Source organism: Ictalurus furcatus, chromosome 14 (genome assembly GCF_023375685.1).
Source record: "Ictalurus furcatus strain D&B chromosome 14, Billie_1.0, whole genome shotgun sequence".
Classification (NCBI taxonomy): domain Eukaryota; kingdom Metazoa; phylum Chordata; class Actinopteri; order Siluriformes; family Ictaluridae; genus Ictalurus; species Ictalurus furcatus.
The window spans coordinates 19446954-19462878 of NC_071268.1; the positions used below are offsets into that span (position 1 = coordinate 19446954).

General features: G+C 38.4%; 1 protein-coding gene across 7 annotated transcripts in view; it reads left to right on the top strand.

Annotated features, from left to right (window-relative positions):
* cadps2 (Ca++-dependent secretion activator 2) overlaps positions 1-15925 on the top strand; it is a 137736-nt gene that overhangs the window by 36713 nt on the left and 85098 nt on the right. For all 7 annotated transcript variants that reach the window (XM_053642063.1, XM_053642062.1, XM_053642065.1 and 4 more), the window contains exon 3: positions 6714-7046. In XM_053642063.1, the coding sequence (XP_053498038.1) occupies positions 6714-7046 (333 nt within the window). The remainder of the gene's footprint in view (positions 1-6713; positions 7047-15925) is intronic.

The following is a 15925-nucleotide window of genomic DNA, read 5'->3' on the forward strand; positions in this document are numbered from 1 at the left end:
GTGTGAACAGATGATTAAATTTATTAGAATCATTAAATTGATTAGAAGTAATTGATTTCAGATTTATCATCATGGTACATTTTTATTATATCTAAACTGGCTTTGCAAATCCCTCCTACTCAAAATTCTACATCAAAGAGTACATCAGGCTAATAATAGTGGTAATACCTATACACTCTCAGTACCTAGTATATGCATATATGCTCTGTTGGAAAAGCAAATAGTAATGTCAATACAAGTAATGCAGACTTTTCTCTAACATGTTTATTGAACCATAATGTAACATCACTTTTGACACACACACACACACACACACACACATATATATATATATATATATATATATATATATATATATATAATATATATAAAAATAATATTTGATTATTCATTGTATTCCTGCTAGGTATACAGGAAATTGTAGGGGTTTCTGTATAGCATTATGTGAACATGTATTTAAGTGTGCTGCTGTTTTGAATCACAATGGCCATGTCACCAAAAATAACCAGAAACATAATTATCTATGTGTATGATCATCTATTCATGAAAATTATTCTTCTGAATTGTGACATACATGTACAAGAGTTTGCTCTCTTGGTTTGCTCTCCTGCTCCACACTTGTAAGACTACAGGCAAATAAAGGCATTAATGTAACTTGTATACAGTACAATAAATGCACATAGATATGTAATTACATATGAACAATTGTGTTTTAATAGATTTTTTTTATAAATGCAAATTCTGTTCAAATTCAGTTGTGATCGTTGTGGCCACAATGCTTGATTTTGCTGTGACTATTGTCAAAATTTGAGATGCAACTTTTTTTTTTTTTTTCCTTTTTTTTTTTTGGCAGAAAACATCTGGGTTACACATGTAACTCTGTTCCCTGAGAAGGGGACAAGACATTGTGTGAGCTTCATGCTGTGGGAAGCACCCTCGCGCGCGACTGGTATATGAAGTCTGTGTAAAATCACACCTGTTTATAGGCCTACTGTGGTCAGGTGACCTGGCATATTGTGCAACTATAAAATGGCGCCTGTAAACCATGCCCTCAGCTTCTCTTTGTCTGAAGCGCAGATGCAATTTACAGGCATACCCCATTATGACAAAGCTATGCAACGTCTCATTCCCTTCTCAGGGAACAGGGTTACATTCATAACCCAGACGTTCCCTTTCAAATGGAACTCAACGTTACGTGAGCTTCATGCTGTGGGAATGGGTATAGTCACTCCATCATACTGAGGGTATGGCCTGTCACAGAGGCTCCATCAATAAGGGTGTGGCTGGCCAAAATGGCGGCAACGTAGACCCTAATTGTAGAAGGAGCCAACCCTGCTGAGAAATGTTAAATGTTCCTGTAAGAACTCCAGGACTGTAGCCATTGCGCAGTTTACTGGGTCTCACTGGTGTTCCTCACACCATGATAAAGTTCCCACTTAATGTTAACCGTACGTAACGTAATCCTCCCTGGTGGTTGATATATGAGACCACTGCTTTATTGTCTAACACATGGTGACCTCTCAACTGAGGAGAAGAATTTCAGTGCTAGGAGTACAGCCTACACTTTTAGGCAATTTATACAGTAGATTAGGGCCGCTCCAGAGACCGTGAGGAAGGCATCTGACATTACCATCTTGTGATTTAGAGACACCCCTAGAGTGTAACCCGAGGCTAGAAACCGGGGTCACCTCCAAGTTCTCAGAGCACATAGCCATCGCCATGTGACACTGATTACTCTCAGGAGTTTCGTCCTTGGATGAAACCCCCGACTTTCGGCCACCACTGAACGGTCTCCTGTGCAATGGGCCCAGTGGTATAACATTGGCTGCTGCTGCCATAAGCCCCAACAGTCTCTCTGTAGAGACTGGAGGGGATGCCCAGACCTAACTTTATCTTGCTCAATGTTGATAGGATTGCCCTGCGCATTTTGGGGATAGATATGCACTTATCATATTCGAATCCCATATAACCCCTAGAAAAGTTGCTCTCAACTGAAGAAGCAACTTTCCCTGAAGTTCAACCTGAGCCCCAAGCTCCTCACGTGGGCGAGAACAACGTTGAATCACCAACTTCCTGGACCATGCTAGTATTAACCAGTTGTCCAAGTAGTTTAGCACATGGATGCCCTGGAGTTACAAGGGAGCCATGCACTTCATGAAGATGCGAGGGGATAAAGTTAGCGAAAGGAAGAACCGATATTGATGCGCGTTGCCTCCAAACATGAACCTCAGGAAATTCCTGAGTTTGAAAGTGTCTTTTTATTTATTTATTTTTTTTTTAGAAATATCGTCACAAACTAATAATTAAACTGAGTCTATGGAACGATACATTTGAGCGTCAACATCCTGAACCTGTATGTCTCAAGAGTATGGTTCAGATGATGCAGCTCTAAAATTGGCCGCATACAGCGTCTTTTCTTTGGACCAGGAAATAACGGCTGTAAAACCTCCCTCCCTCAGAGAAAGAGGTACGTATTCTATGGCCCCTTTCTCCAGGAGAGATCTACTTCCTGGGCTGACTACTGTGGTGAAACAGGGGGGTCGAGTTATGAACTGTACCTAGAACCCTTTTCTATGGAGGACAGAACCTATGGAGAAACTTTAGTCTTTAGTGACGTTAACTTTCCACATTTTGTTGGAGGGAATGCATCAGATTTTCGTTGCCCTGTGACAGCACCGCTTAGGACCGCTTCTTTTAGGCACTGATTATTAATTTTTAGATTAGGCCTACTAGCTGGCTGTGACTGGCTTTCTGCAGGGGGAGGGAGGCTGCCACACTCGCCTTCTGTGCCTCCCTCACAATTCAGCAGGTCTGACTGTCAGTCCTGCAACACTACCATTGTATACTGAGACCCACAAGCAAGAACCGCTGCCGCATAAGCTTCGCAAGCTAACGCCAAGGTGGTCTTACACGGCCTGGGAGGATTCGCCGGCCCCCTTGATTTTGCTGCCACCGATGGTGAGAGGTGGCTCGCAAGCGCCTCCTCCGCCTTCGGTAAAGCAAAATAGCCATACTGTCTATCCCCCACGATGGCCAAATAATCCGGCATTGTAGGGTTATAAACACTGCTTTCCCCAGAAGCATGACACTTCATGTTACACTTCTGGGAGACAAAAGAGGGCATTTTCTGCAGTGTGAGAGAGCTCTTTTCTTCTCACTGGCTCCCCCCTTCTGGCTCCTCGGAGTCAGAGAGGGTGGGTTGACTCTGCATACCAGAAGTGGAGAGCAAGATACAGAGGAAAGAGCGAGAGATCAATGCTAGTCTCCGATTCCCCCTCCAGATCCGTATAGTACCCCAGCATTTGAGCTGGCTGGCTGCCTCGACAGCGGCCAGCCCAAAATCCTGAGGTTCCGAAACTCATCTTGCTTCAGCTGAGAAGCGAGAGAGCCGGGCACCGTGCCACAGCACGTTCCCCCTTCACACAAAAAATGTGTCCTGCCTCTGTAATAACACGAGAGCAGAGAGTAACACGCTTTCTGAACTCTCTAAAGCTCATTCTGTTTGCACAAGATAGTGACGGAAGAGAAAAGGAATATATATTCTTCTGAAAATAGAGCGCAGTGAAGACCATGGCAGGCGTATAAATAGGTGTAATTTTACAGACTTCACATATCAGTCACACGCAAGTGCGCATCCCAGGTCCCACATCCCACAGTGTGAAGCTCATGCAACGTTGAGTTCCCTATGAAAGGGAACTACTTGAGTTAGCAAAATTGCAATTGCATGCAATTGTTTTGCACATCTTTCATAGTGATGTTTGTTGGTAAATGAGACCTTTTTAGCTGTACTCTTGTTCAACGCACATGAATTGAAGAAGGCTTTGACTGAATGCGTGTTGTACTGACATCACATGATGCATCTTGGTCCAAATCTGCAGAAATTTTAAAAAACTGCAAGCTCCTCTGAATACTGCAGGTTTACGTTAATTTGTACAATCGCAAAATCCTGTTTAAGCCATAGTGTTTAAATTGTTTCATCCAGTGATAATGCATAAACATCATAATTTACAGTGTACTTATTCATGTTTTGTAGTTTCATGTTAACACAAAGCAAAGACTAGTCCACCAAATAAGCAGTCCAGTTTGAAATGCCTAATTCAGTTCTTATAAGTATTGTGACTTTACTGTAATCTCAGTGAAGCAGCTCCAACAATTATATCTATTATCTTCAAACTCTTGTATATATTTTCCACCTACTGTATATTGTAAATCTTCCTTATTGCAGAACAGCTCCCAGTCTGAGAGGCTGTAAGAGCTAACATGTGCTTCTGCACAGCATGTGTAACCACTGCATGTTTTCAATGTTGTATGACAACGGATCGTACACAAATGCAAGCATTAAGACGACCATTATCACTGCTTCCAGTCATCAGGGAGAAAGGGACTAAGCTATCCTCCCACCCAGTGAGAGCAGGAAATCAAACTCTTGTTTTTCAGGGGGCAAGTGGTCCCAGTAGAGCTGGAATATGCTCTGTTTCTATGTTTGTCTGATAGTTTTGACATGCTGACCTTTTTCTGCATTGTGGAGTATTACAGCTGCCTCAGAGGACCACTGTTGTTTAAAATAATAATCAATAACACATACTAACAACAGGTTTCAGATTTAAAACTAGATGTAGAAAAATATATCCAGCCTTTCATAAAAACATCTGTATCTTACTTGTGCTCTCGTGTAAATTTATGCATCAGAAGACTAACTAATGTAAACCTTGACGATCGGATTCAAATCATTTAATTTGAAATGAGTTACTGCACTTTTAAAAAAAAAAAAAACAAATTACACTGTCAAGTGTATAGCTTATGTATTTCATATGCTTATGTAGCTTATGTATTTTGTAATAAATGTTATGAATAAGTATATAAATTAATAACAAGAAAAAAAATAGCAAACAAACAGGAATCTATATATTAAGACAAATAAGACCAGTCATTCAATTAAGAACGTCGCTGTATAAAAGGAGGACATGCTGCAGTGGCTCAGGTGGTTCCATTTTCCATGGCATCATCTTTTAATACTGTGCAACACTTTATTAAAGCCAGCAATAAGTGACCAATAAGTGACTGATCTGGTATGACTCAACCTGCAATGTGCCATATACTCCCTCATATGCCATCATAAGGCTTCCTCTGACACACACCATTCTTCTCCATCACACCATTGGGTTGGGCACATTGGTGCATTCTGGCTGAGAGTTGTGGAGACACTGTTGAATAATATACAGTGTATATGTATACTGTTAAATAATGTATTTTATTGGCATACACGTGAATCAAAGTAACTTCCACTTCTACCTCTAAGAAAGTCTTTTTTTGTGTGTGTTTGTCATTCCAGCTATGTGAGCTTTGTTTTTTATTATAGAGCTTTGTGGGCATCACCAAATGCAAATCTGCTGTGCCATGCATGCGCCTGGTAATTTACAGGGAAATGGCATTTATCAAAATGCCATTTCAGAAAAACAGCGTTTCTGAAACTTTGGCAAATCTGGTGGAAACATTTAGTTTACACAAACATTTATAGGCAGTTTTACAAAAAGGCTGAAAAATGAGGCCCATTATGTCTGAATACTGATGTGCGCAATTTCATTATTAAATTCTTACAACTCATGTATAACTCAACTCTGAATATGGCCCTAAGTAAGTAATATTATTAGGTTTTCCTAATATTTTTGTCCCAGGCTTAGAAATGACGGAACCAGTATAGTAGTGTGGCTGTAAGTAACTTGCATAGCTAGGGAATATATGGAACTGAGCTTACAGTGTAGGACCTTGCAAGCACACTTTATGGTAAAGAAGAAACGTGAAGTCTTGTTCCTTATTACTGCGTGTTTCTAATTATCAGAGACACCTCAACAGGGAGGAAGGAAGTGATTAATTCTCCCTGCAGGATAATAATTACAGTCACCCTTTTATACTGCATGTGCGGGACACTGGGGAAAATGCATATGAAATAAAATTTGTAAAGCTCTAAAGCATATGTGTCTTGTTAGTTTTGTTTTTGAATGGACTGTTACTGCTCACTGGGTCACATTTTACATTGACAGTGATTCTGGTACAGGAAATGTTTGTCACATTTCATTCATGGGCACATGATGCAGTTTCTAATTAATCTTAGACATATATACGTTTCACATTTGAACTATTCTTGAAATGCAGTTTTGATTCAGACTTTACAAATGATTCATGTTTATGGAACCTGAGTGCATTTGCTCCTGGTGTGAGCTGCCACCTTTGTTCATGTTGTACATCAGTTTCTCCTCATGTGTTGAAATCCTTGTGGGTTTAGTATGAACATATTTCTGTCATTTTAGAGCCAATGCAGCTAAATCGTCTTCGTTCCACTCCATTACCTGCTGGAAGAAGATGACAATCATCCCCATCTGCTGTTCCTTTTATGTTTCACTGTGCTTCATAGATCAAAAATGGCTCTAATAGTAAAAGAAACAATAAATAACAATACAGTTAAACTGAAATTATAACATGTCAGGGTTAGTGGCACATTTCCTTTCACTCAAGCAGTCCATTTTTTATTTCAATCTCTTATAGAGCAAGTTAAAAAAAAAAAAAAAATGATGTTGACATTTTGGAGATGAGACCTTGAAATTACATACAGTACACCTCAACCATGTCTCTCAAGAAAAATAATAGTTTAAGATAAAAATAAAAAATAGTTTTTACACGTAAACCAACTGAACCCTTCAAATCCTTCCCTTCAGGGTTTTCTGAAGAGTGAGCGTGTGACACGGATGGTGCAGAGTGGAGGCTGCTCAGCCAGTGATTTCCGTGAGGTCTTCAAGAAGAACATCGAGCGCCGTGTGCGCAGCCTGCCTGAGATCGATGGCCTGAGCAAAGAGACTGTGCTGAGCTCCTGGATCACCAAGTATGATGCCATTTTCAAGGGAGAGGAAGACCACCGTCGGTCGCAAGCACGCATGCCCTTCAGCGCCGTGTCCGAGCTCATCCTCAGTAAGGAACAGCTCTACGAGATGTTCCAGCAAATCCTGGGTATCAAGAAATTTGAGCACCAGCTGCTCTACAATGCTTGCCAGGTAGGTTTTACCTCACTTTTTAGAATGCTATGCATTGGTATAAGTATACTAGTTCATAAACATTCAAAACAAGGTAAATTCCTTTTAAGGCCTTAAAACTATGTAAATTATTTATATATATATATATATATATATATATATATATATATATATATATATATATATATATATATATATATATATATATATATAAACATGTCAGGGTTAATGGCACATTTACTTTCATTCAAGCAGTCCATTTCTTATTTCAATCTCTTATAGTGCAAGTTAAAATAAAGATGTTTGTTTGCTTATATATATATATATATATATATAATATGTGTGTGTGTGTATGTGTGTATATATATATATGTATATATATATATGTATATATATGTTTGTGTGTGTGTGTGCGTGAATATTACCATTAGTACAATTAGTAAATGTTTTTGCTCTTCATATTGTGACAGTGTTGCCTCCCCTCAGCAACAACACTAGTGCCTTCATTCATTCATATGAAGTTAGTGGTGCTTCAGCTTTATAAACACCGGCAAATAGATTTCTACCAGACAAATCAAAATTACCAATCATATCTTGCGCTATGTGCTATACAGTTGAGGACAAAGGTTTGCACTAATGTAGAAATCAAAGAAATGTATTTTATAGCAACAGGACATTTGGTGCATTAAGTTTCTTAAGATAATAATAGTGGAAAATAAAGCAGTAACAATATCAGTTGAAAAATCTGCATTTTCCTTTCTGAATGATATAAATATTGTTTATTAACTTGTCTTGCAGCTCCTGCCAGTCTGTTGTATCTCTTTGAACAGCTTTTAGATCCTCTCAGTTGTAATACAATAACAATTCTCTCAAGATTTATTGGCACCCATCATGCAAATGAGCAAAAATGTCAGTCTAAAAAGAATAACACTTGCAATAAGTAAAACTACAGGGACATCAAGTAGTGGATTTTTTCCTGCTACTTTAAACTAATCTTCACAGTGCCCCTGAACCTCCAGACACAAACCATCCCCAAAGCATCACTGATCCAACTCCATGTTTTACCGTGGGTTTATCAGCTACTTTTCTTTGTATAAAGTCCCATTTTGTTACCTGATGTTCAAGACCAAAAAGTTTGTTTTTTGTCTCATCTCACCACCACAAATAATGACGGTTGTCGTTCTAGGCACTGCATTTTGTGAGATGCTCTTAGGATGGGCTTCTTTCTTAGTTTAATAGTTTAAATAGAGAGGGTCATGGCAATGCCTTATAAAAAATATTTTTATTTTGGTTTTGCTTTATGTTTTAGATTATTGTCTTGTTCTACCATACACCCACATTTCATTTGTAGTGAAAGTTTGAGGGGTTTTTTCTTTGTTTAAATTCTAAAATGTTCGCATTTTCCATTCAAAAAGAATTGGGACACAAAGAAGAGATATCCAAAAATGTCATTACTTCTCACATTTTCACTACATTGATGTGAGTCTTATGGCCTTTACCTTAATTACCTGAACTCAGGTGGCTTTACCAAGCACTGCCCTCTTTGAAGATGTTCCATAAAGGTCAGTGAAATAATCAGTCGGTTCTTGGATGTTATCTGCCACAAGCTCTCCCAAGGGAAAGCAGCAGTGAAAGATTTAGTGGAGAGTCTTTGGATTATTCTCTCTTTTACTACATTTACTGTTCACAAATTAGCACAATTAGCAGTTTGGTCTACATTTGAGGTCAAAACTTTAAATGCACCTAAGCTAAAGTCATCCAATCCCAGTTTTTCACATTTTCACCCATTTCATGTGACCATGGCAAGTCAATTAGGGCATCTGCTTAGTTCACATCACAGATAATGTTAAAACAATCGATTTATTTAAGCTATAATTCACTATATCAGAATAACAGTGGGTCAGTAGTAATCTAAGAGATTACATACAAATTTATCTGTTTCTTTAAGCAGTCTGGAAGATTCCAGAAATTGATGCAATGATTTTTAGAAGCTTTTGATTGGGCAACTACCATAATTAGAAGTTAATTGGGAGTGCACCTGTAGTTGTAAAAGGGACTACCTTTAGAGGTACCAGTGCCTTTTTGGCACTTGATACCATGAGAAAATCCAAGCAATTCAGCCAAGACTTCAGAAAAAATTCAGGCCGGTTTCGACAGATTTAGAGCAATTTCCAAACAACTGAAGGTACTACAAGCATCCGTGCAAACAATGGCATGCAAATATAAAAATCTTGGGACCACACAGATACTGCATCATTCAGGAAAGATGCACAAATGAATTTCCAGGGATGAACAAACTTTAGTCTAACCCTAATCTCCCACCCCCCCTTAAGAAAAAAAAAAGCCATCATGATCAGATTGGTTTATGTAAACATTTGGTCTCAACTATATATGAAAAGCCCTGTGGAGTTTTGGGGCAAAGACTTGCAGACAGGTGAGTTAAAGACTAACGAGTGGCAGAGAAGTGTGGAGAAAGAGAGGAACACCTAATGATTTAAAGCAGTCTACCTTGTGTATGAAACATTGTGGTGTGTGCACGTATGGTTGCTAGTAAAACTGTTTTTCATTGGTCATTAGCGATGATGTGAATTATGACAGCAGCATTAGGATAGATTCTAAAGTGAAATGCTATAGCTGCTCAAATCCAACCAAATGCCTCATCAGCTTTCACCTTGCTGCAAAATAATGACCAGAGATGTACTAAAATAGTTATCTAATGTTTCCAGGCGTTTGAATGGTCATATATGGGTGATGTGAAAAATATTAACAGGATTGTTTCCCCATGTTTTCACACACACTGCATCTGATTGTTCAGTCTTGATGAGTTCAGCGACCTCATCAACTAATTACTAAGGCCTTCACAGCCTGAGTTTAATGTGTTTTCACATATTTGTTTGGGCAGGTGTGAGCACAGCAGGGACCACAGGGAAAATAAACAGTGGATTTGGTGCAAGAAATGTTTTAAAGCAGTTAATTATATAATTGTCTAATCATTTGTTTAGTGCTGGCTCAGTGTTCTTCATTCTCATGTGATTTTTATATATAATATATATGCATGCACATTTATCAAAGGTTTGGTTACCTTTTTTTTAATTGCTGTATTTCTGATTTTACAAGTACATTTTCAGACCTGCATGCCTCAGCCAAAGATTTCCCCCTTTTTCTCTCTTTTCTTTTTCCAGTTATGTGCAGTGTGAAACCAAATAGCAAATGAGCCAAAAATGATCAACCTCACTCTGATCACGGCTCGGCTATCACGCTGGATCTATGTTTGACACTTTTGGGCTGCTTTTTAGCAATCAGTTTGTATAGATATTATTGAAAAACACTACTCGTGTGTCTTAGTTGTCTGTGATCATTTATACTGCTTTTATTATTTCTCAAGCTATGCTGGCAGTGTAAGAGGCATTTTCACTGACCGACAGATCCCTATTGACTTGATCAGTGGAAAAATAGCTAGTGATTAGTACATCGCATTCATTGTACATCTAAATGGGTACCAGCAGTACACTGATAAACTTGGAGATGGAAAAATAGCCACCTGTTTTCTAGCCAATAACAACCAATAGTCTGTGCTGATTATAATCCTGTCATTGATTCAGCAATAGGAAATGCTTGTTTCTGTCTGTTGTATGAACTACATCAAGCATATGCTGTGTGTTTAACTCCTTTGAGTAACTGTGTTCCTTATTGTGGGTTGGAGCTGTGGAATTTCAATCCATTAGGTTGCAGATGAAATCATAAGAGAGTGGAATGCAGAGCTGAAACACACACGTGAAACCAAACACACTATTATTAGCTATTAGACTAAATAAAGATGAGTTCTGTGAAGTCAAATGTTGAAAATGTAGTCAACAGTTATTACAAAATCCTACATGAGCGGGACGTGCAGAGAGTTCCTCAGGGGCAGGGGCTCCAATGTCCAAAAGGGGCTATATCACCAAAGAGCAAATTTTACTACTTTAACTACTTTGCCATTCTTAATTTAACTACATATTCTTATCACTCTGGTAGACATTGGAAACAGACTGTGTGTGGCCACAATAATGAATGTGAGAATTACATTAGGCTACTAATATAACCTATTGCTATTTTATGTTTACATTCATAGAAATAATTCCAACAAAATGGCAAATTTTAGTGGAGCGATGAATCCAAAGATTCTATAAAAAGATTTAAACATTATGAAATAAATAAAAAAAAAAACTGCAGTATTACCACCCACAACTGTAGTGGCACACCCACTGTACATCACTCACTGTAAAGTCAGTAAAACTATTAATTTCACAATTAAACTTGTGTTTGGCAGCAGCACTCTGATTTCCATAAAACTGAAGCACTGCTTGCTGAACTGGCTGTTTATTTTAAAAAATTAAATTGAGGTTTTAATGATCATATCACATTTTTTTTTCACCCATGTTGAAAAGGAAACTGTTCCTTTCACTTCCTCCTTCAGTTTTTCTTTAATTTTCTGCCATCTCTGTCTGTTTGGCATCGTGCCTTTACTGACTATATAGCATACATATAATATAACAAGGTTACTTGCGTGTCTGAAAATTTAACAAACTTAAGTAGCTAGTATTTACCAACACATTCCCTTTCAATCAACTTGAAAACTACTGGCAATAAGCATATAAAATGCTGCTAATACAAAAAGGTTAGCAGAAGAGCTAGTGATTTCAGCATACCTGTCTACCTGTTGAAGCGAGACGCATCAGGATTGCGTCATGACAACGAGGCTATCTGACTGCAGACTCGCGTCGGACAATTAAATAGGAAAATTCTCCTACTTTCTTGTGATTAATTTGCTACTGTTTTGTGCACGCTCTCGTGTTACCGTAATTTTCGGACTATTGAGCGCACCTGAATATAAGCCGCACCCACTAACTTTAAAAAGAAAAAAAAATTTGTACATATATAGGCCGCACTTGTCTATAAGCCGCAGGTGTCCGCGTTGTAACATGAGATATTTACACAGAAAGATGTTACACAGAAAGATTTTTTTAACTTTTAATTAAATACGTACCGTAATTGTTTTTTTCCGAACAGTGCCTGTAACACGGCTGGTTAAAAAAATAAAAAATACAGTTTCCTACCAGGAAAAGTCATTGATCGCTATCTTCATCTTCCTCCTACGCACTAAAACCACTAAAGTCATCTTCTTCAGTGTCGGAATTGAACAGCCTCAGAATTACCGGTACTTCGTCACACACTTCCTCAGTCCATCTTTCGTTGTCGCTCTCGATGTCACTTACGTCTCGAGGCAAATTCGCCCTTGAGCTTGTGCTGTCCTCTTCATCACGCAGCAGTCCAGCCTTTCGAAACCTGTTGGTGATAGTAGATTTTTTGACACTGCTCCACGCTATTAGGATCCACTGGCAGACTTGAGCAAAAGTTTCTCTTCGCATGCTATTTCCTTCTTCGACAGCCAGATCGATCGCCTTTAACTTGAAAGCTGCATCATATGCATTTCTTCGTGTGTTTTCCATGATGAGGGTGTGTGCATGAAGCGCAAAATGACTGATCTGAAGAATTTAGTGTGAGTGCGTTTGATTTAATTCGAACAGTTTCATTGGTCCACTGTGACCTGTTCGGTAATTTCATTGGTCCGATGTGACGAGGCTAAATGTTTTGGCGGCATGAAGCTCGTTAGCCCGTAAAAATCCATAAATTAGCCGCATCATTGTTTAAGCCGCAGTGTTCAAAGCGTGTGAAAAAAGCAGCGGCTTATAGTCCAGAAATTACAGTAATTTGAATTCAAATGCTTTTTGCATAATATAATTGTTTATTATTTAATGTTGAGAAAGGTACTTTTAAATAATTTAGAAAAAAGGCAGGGGATCGAGCTCCCAGAGTCCCCCCTTCTGCACGTCCCTGCTACATAACATCACTTCCATATTGTGGACCCATAAAATTTATATTTGCATGTTTTTGATTTTTTTTTTTTGGTTCAGAAAAGTTCACTGGACTGCTAAAGCTTGGAATTTGCTAAAGCTGAGTGCTGCTGCTAGTCAAAATGAGATCCTTTCAGCAGCAGTTCATGATTATTCGGGATAATAACAATAGAAAACATCTATTTCAGAATGGAAAAAAGCATGACAATGAAGTCAGTATTTTTACATTTATTTTGATTTTTAAAAAAAAGTTTTTTAGAGGAATAAAGAGAGCAGAGAGATGTTGCCCTCACTGTGTTGACTGCATATATGATGGGTTTGATCTATAAATAAAAAAAGATGTCTTTTGTGAATTTTGGGCCAGTTTGTGTAGAAACATGGGAGATGTATAGTTTTATTTTGAAGCTCAATAAGGCAGTATTTAGGTCAAGCTATTGAGGCAAACCACTGACAAAAAAAAAGAATAGTGTGTCTCCTATTCCTATATTTGTATCTGTTTAGAACACATTATCTGTTCATTCTGTTCAGTTACCATCATTAGGAAATGATAGGATCAGAACCCCCAATCTATTAGTGTGTATTTTTTTATTAGTGTGTATTTGTTTATATCTGTGCATCACTAGTGATGTGAACACCACCTTGAATGTCCTACAGTACCAGTACACTGCATTCAGGCAAATTCCTAGTATTAAGTTAGTGTGCATTCATCGTGGCATTGTTTCGATAACCTTGTGTAACGTGTCAACATTTATTTCAATCTGGAGTTGCATAAATTTTTGGCCAAGATCTTGTATTGAGGACGGGAGAGTCGAACCACTCCGAAATGTCTCCTCCAGCTCACCTCAAATACTTTCAATGGGGTTAAGGTCAGGACTCTGTGGTGGCCAATTCATGTGTGAAAATGATTCCTCACATTCCCTGAACCACTCTTACAATTTGAGCCTGATGAATCTTGGCATCGTCATCCTGGAATGTGCCATCAGGGAAGAAAAAAAATCGATTGATGAGATAACTTGGTCACTCGGTACATTCAGGTACTCAGCTGACTTCATATTATCGCTGCATAATGTTGCAGAGCCTAGACCTGACCAATTGAAGCAACCCCAGATCATAACACTTCCTCCAGAGGCTTGTACAGTAGGCACTATGCATGAGGGGTGCATCGCGACATGTGCTTCTTTTCTTACTCTGATGCACCCATCGTTTTGGAATAGGGTAAATCTGGACTCGTCTTTATGCCCCCTAGCAAATTGAACTCGTTCTTATCTGATTATCCCAACATTGATTAGGCCACACAGGTGTCTAGTCCTAATCCTGTAAGTTCTCCTTGCATTGTGCATGTGGAAATGCTCTTTCTTTCACTATTAAACATAACCATGAGTTCTGCTGTCGATTTTTTACGATGTGACTTCACAAAGCGTTTTCAAGAGCTCCGATTACGATCATTCAAGATTTTGAACATTCATTTTTCTGACCACAATTCTTCCTAAAAGTTGAGAGTTCACAACTCTCCTTCCAGGCTTTAATAAAGCATTGGACAGTTCTTAAACCAACTCCAGGGATTTCAGCAATCTAATTAGTTGTTTTGTTTGCTTGATGCAGGCCAATAATAACCCCTTCTGAAACACAGTAACATCTTTTCAACAACCACAGGATATGTCTTCACACTGCATCAGTTAGGGTTAAAAGAATTGTTGCTAGCTGAAACATATTAATCACTGAAATAATGATCCAATCATAGGCTCTTATGTATTTGCTTATTTAAATCCAAACAGTGACCTTTTTTTGGCCAGTCAGTGTATATTGTTTTTGTGTAATGAGGTAATAATTATTTTGTGATTATCAAATCAGGCATGAGCTTCAGCTAGCTGTCATTCCTTCTTGTTAGTTTGGCCTGAATATGTCCACTGACCTTTGCACAGTACATACATAAAATGTTTATAAGTATGATGTGATGAGAAGGACAATTCGCACAGGGTTCTCATCAAAATGTAAAGTGTCCTCTATATATAAAGTATATTCAGGGCTTCTAAGATGTGAAAATCTCTAGATGCCTAAGAGAAATAAAAAGAAGAGTAGGAATAGAAGAGGCGTAACCATCCCCCACCCACCCAAGACCAACTCTTTGAACCGACAGCTCTTTGTGATTCTCTGATCTTACGTGTTTATTTGTTTGTTTGTTTATTTATCTACCTATTTATATGTTTATTTAAGTTTGGAGCCATTGTGTTATTGATTACAGTTTCTAAAATCAGGCTTCTCTAAAGTTTTGTCACTAATGACTGTTGTCATTAGTGATTAATCAATAGTGACAATAAGAAACCGAATAAAGTCTTCATGCTGTACTTTGACATTTATATTGGCTTAGTCAGATTAACATAGTCATCTATCATCTTTTATGACTAATAAAATTTGTAATACCCAGCCCGTGTTATTTTTCTTTCTGATAATCTGATTATCTTTGTTCTATTTCAGTAGTTTGCTCCTCTTATGATTTACTGACTGTTCCACCGCCTGTGCCAGATGTTTTACCTAAATGTTTATAGTGTAAGGAAGATGGGGAACAATTGTAGTGTGAAGTCAACGGAAGTTTGATTGAGTAAATGCCAAATAATTGCAGGAACTGTTTGAGTGAGGGTGCTATATAGAAGCAGGGAGAAAAGCCTGAGAGGAGGCTAAATGACAGGCACAGGGTAGGGATGGATGGAAGAATGCTAATGGATGGGTACAAATGACAAATTGAAAGACAAAACTGTTCAGCTGGGTGTTTGTGGTGGAAAGTGACCGTATTTGACTGCAGGAACTCCAGAATGACAGTAAAAGACGGACTGAGGCACTGGAAAAATAGCAGAGAAGATCCGCAGGAAAATAATAAGACACAGGATTAGAGTGCTCACATAAGCACACATGGGGGGGGGGGGGGGGGACTAAAGGGTCGTATACACTTTTAGACTTTGGTCTAAAAGTTAAGTTAATATATACACAGGCAGATTTATGTGTATTCAG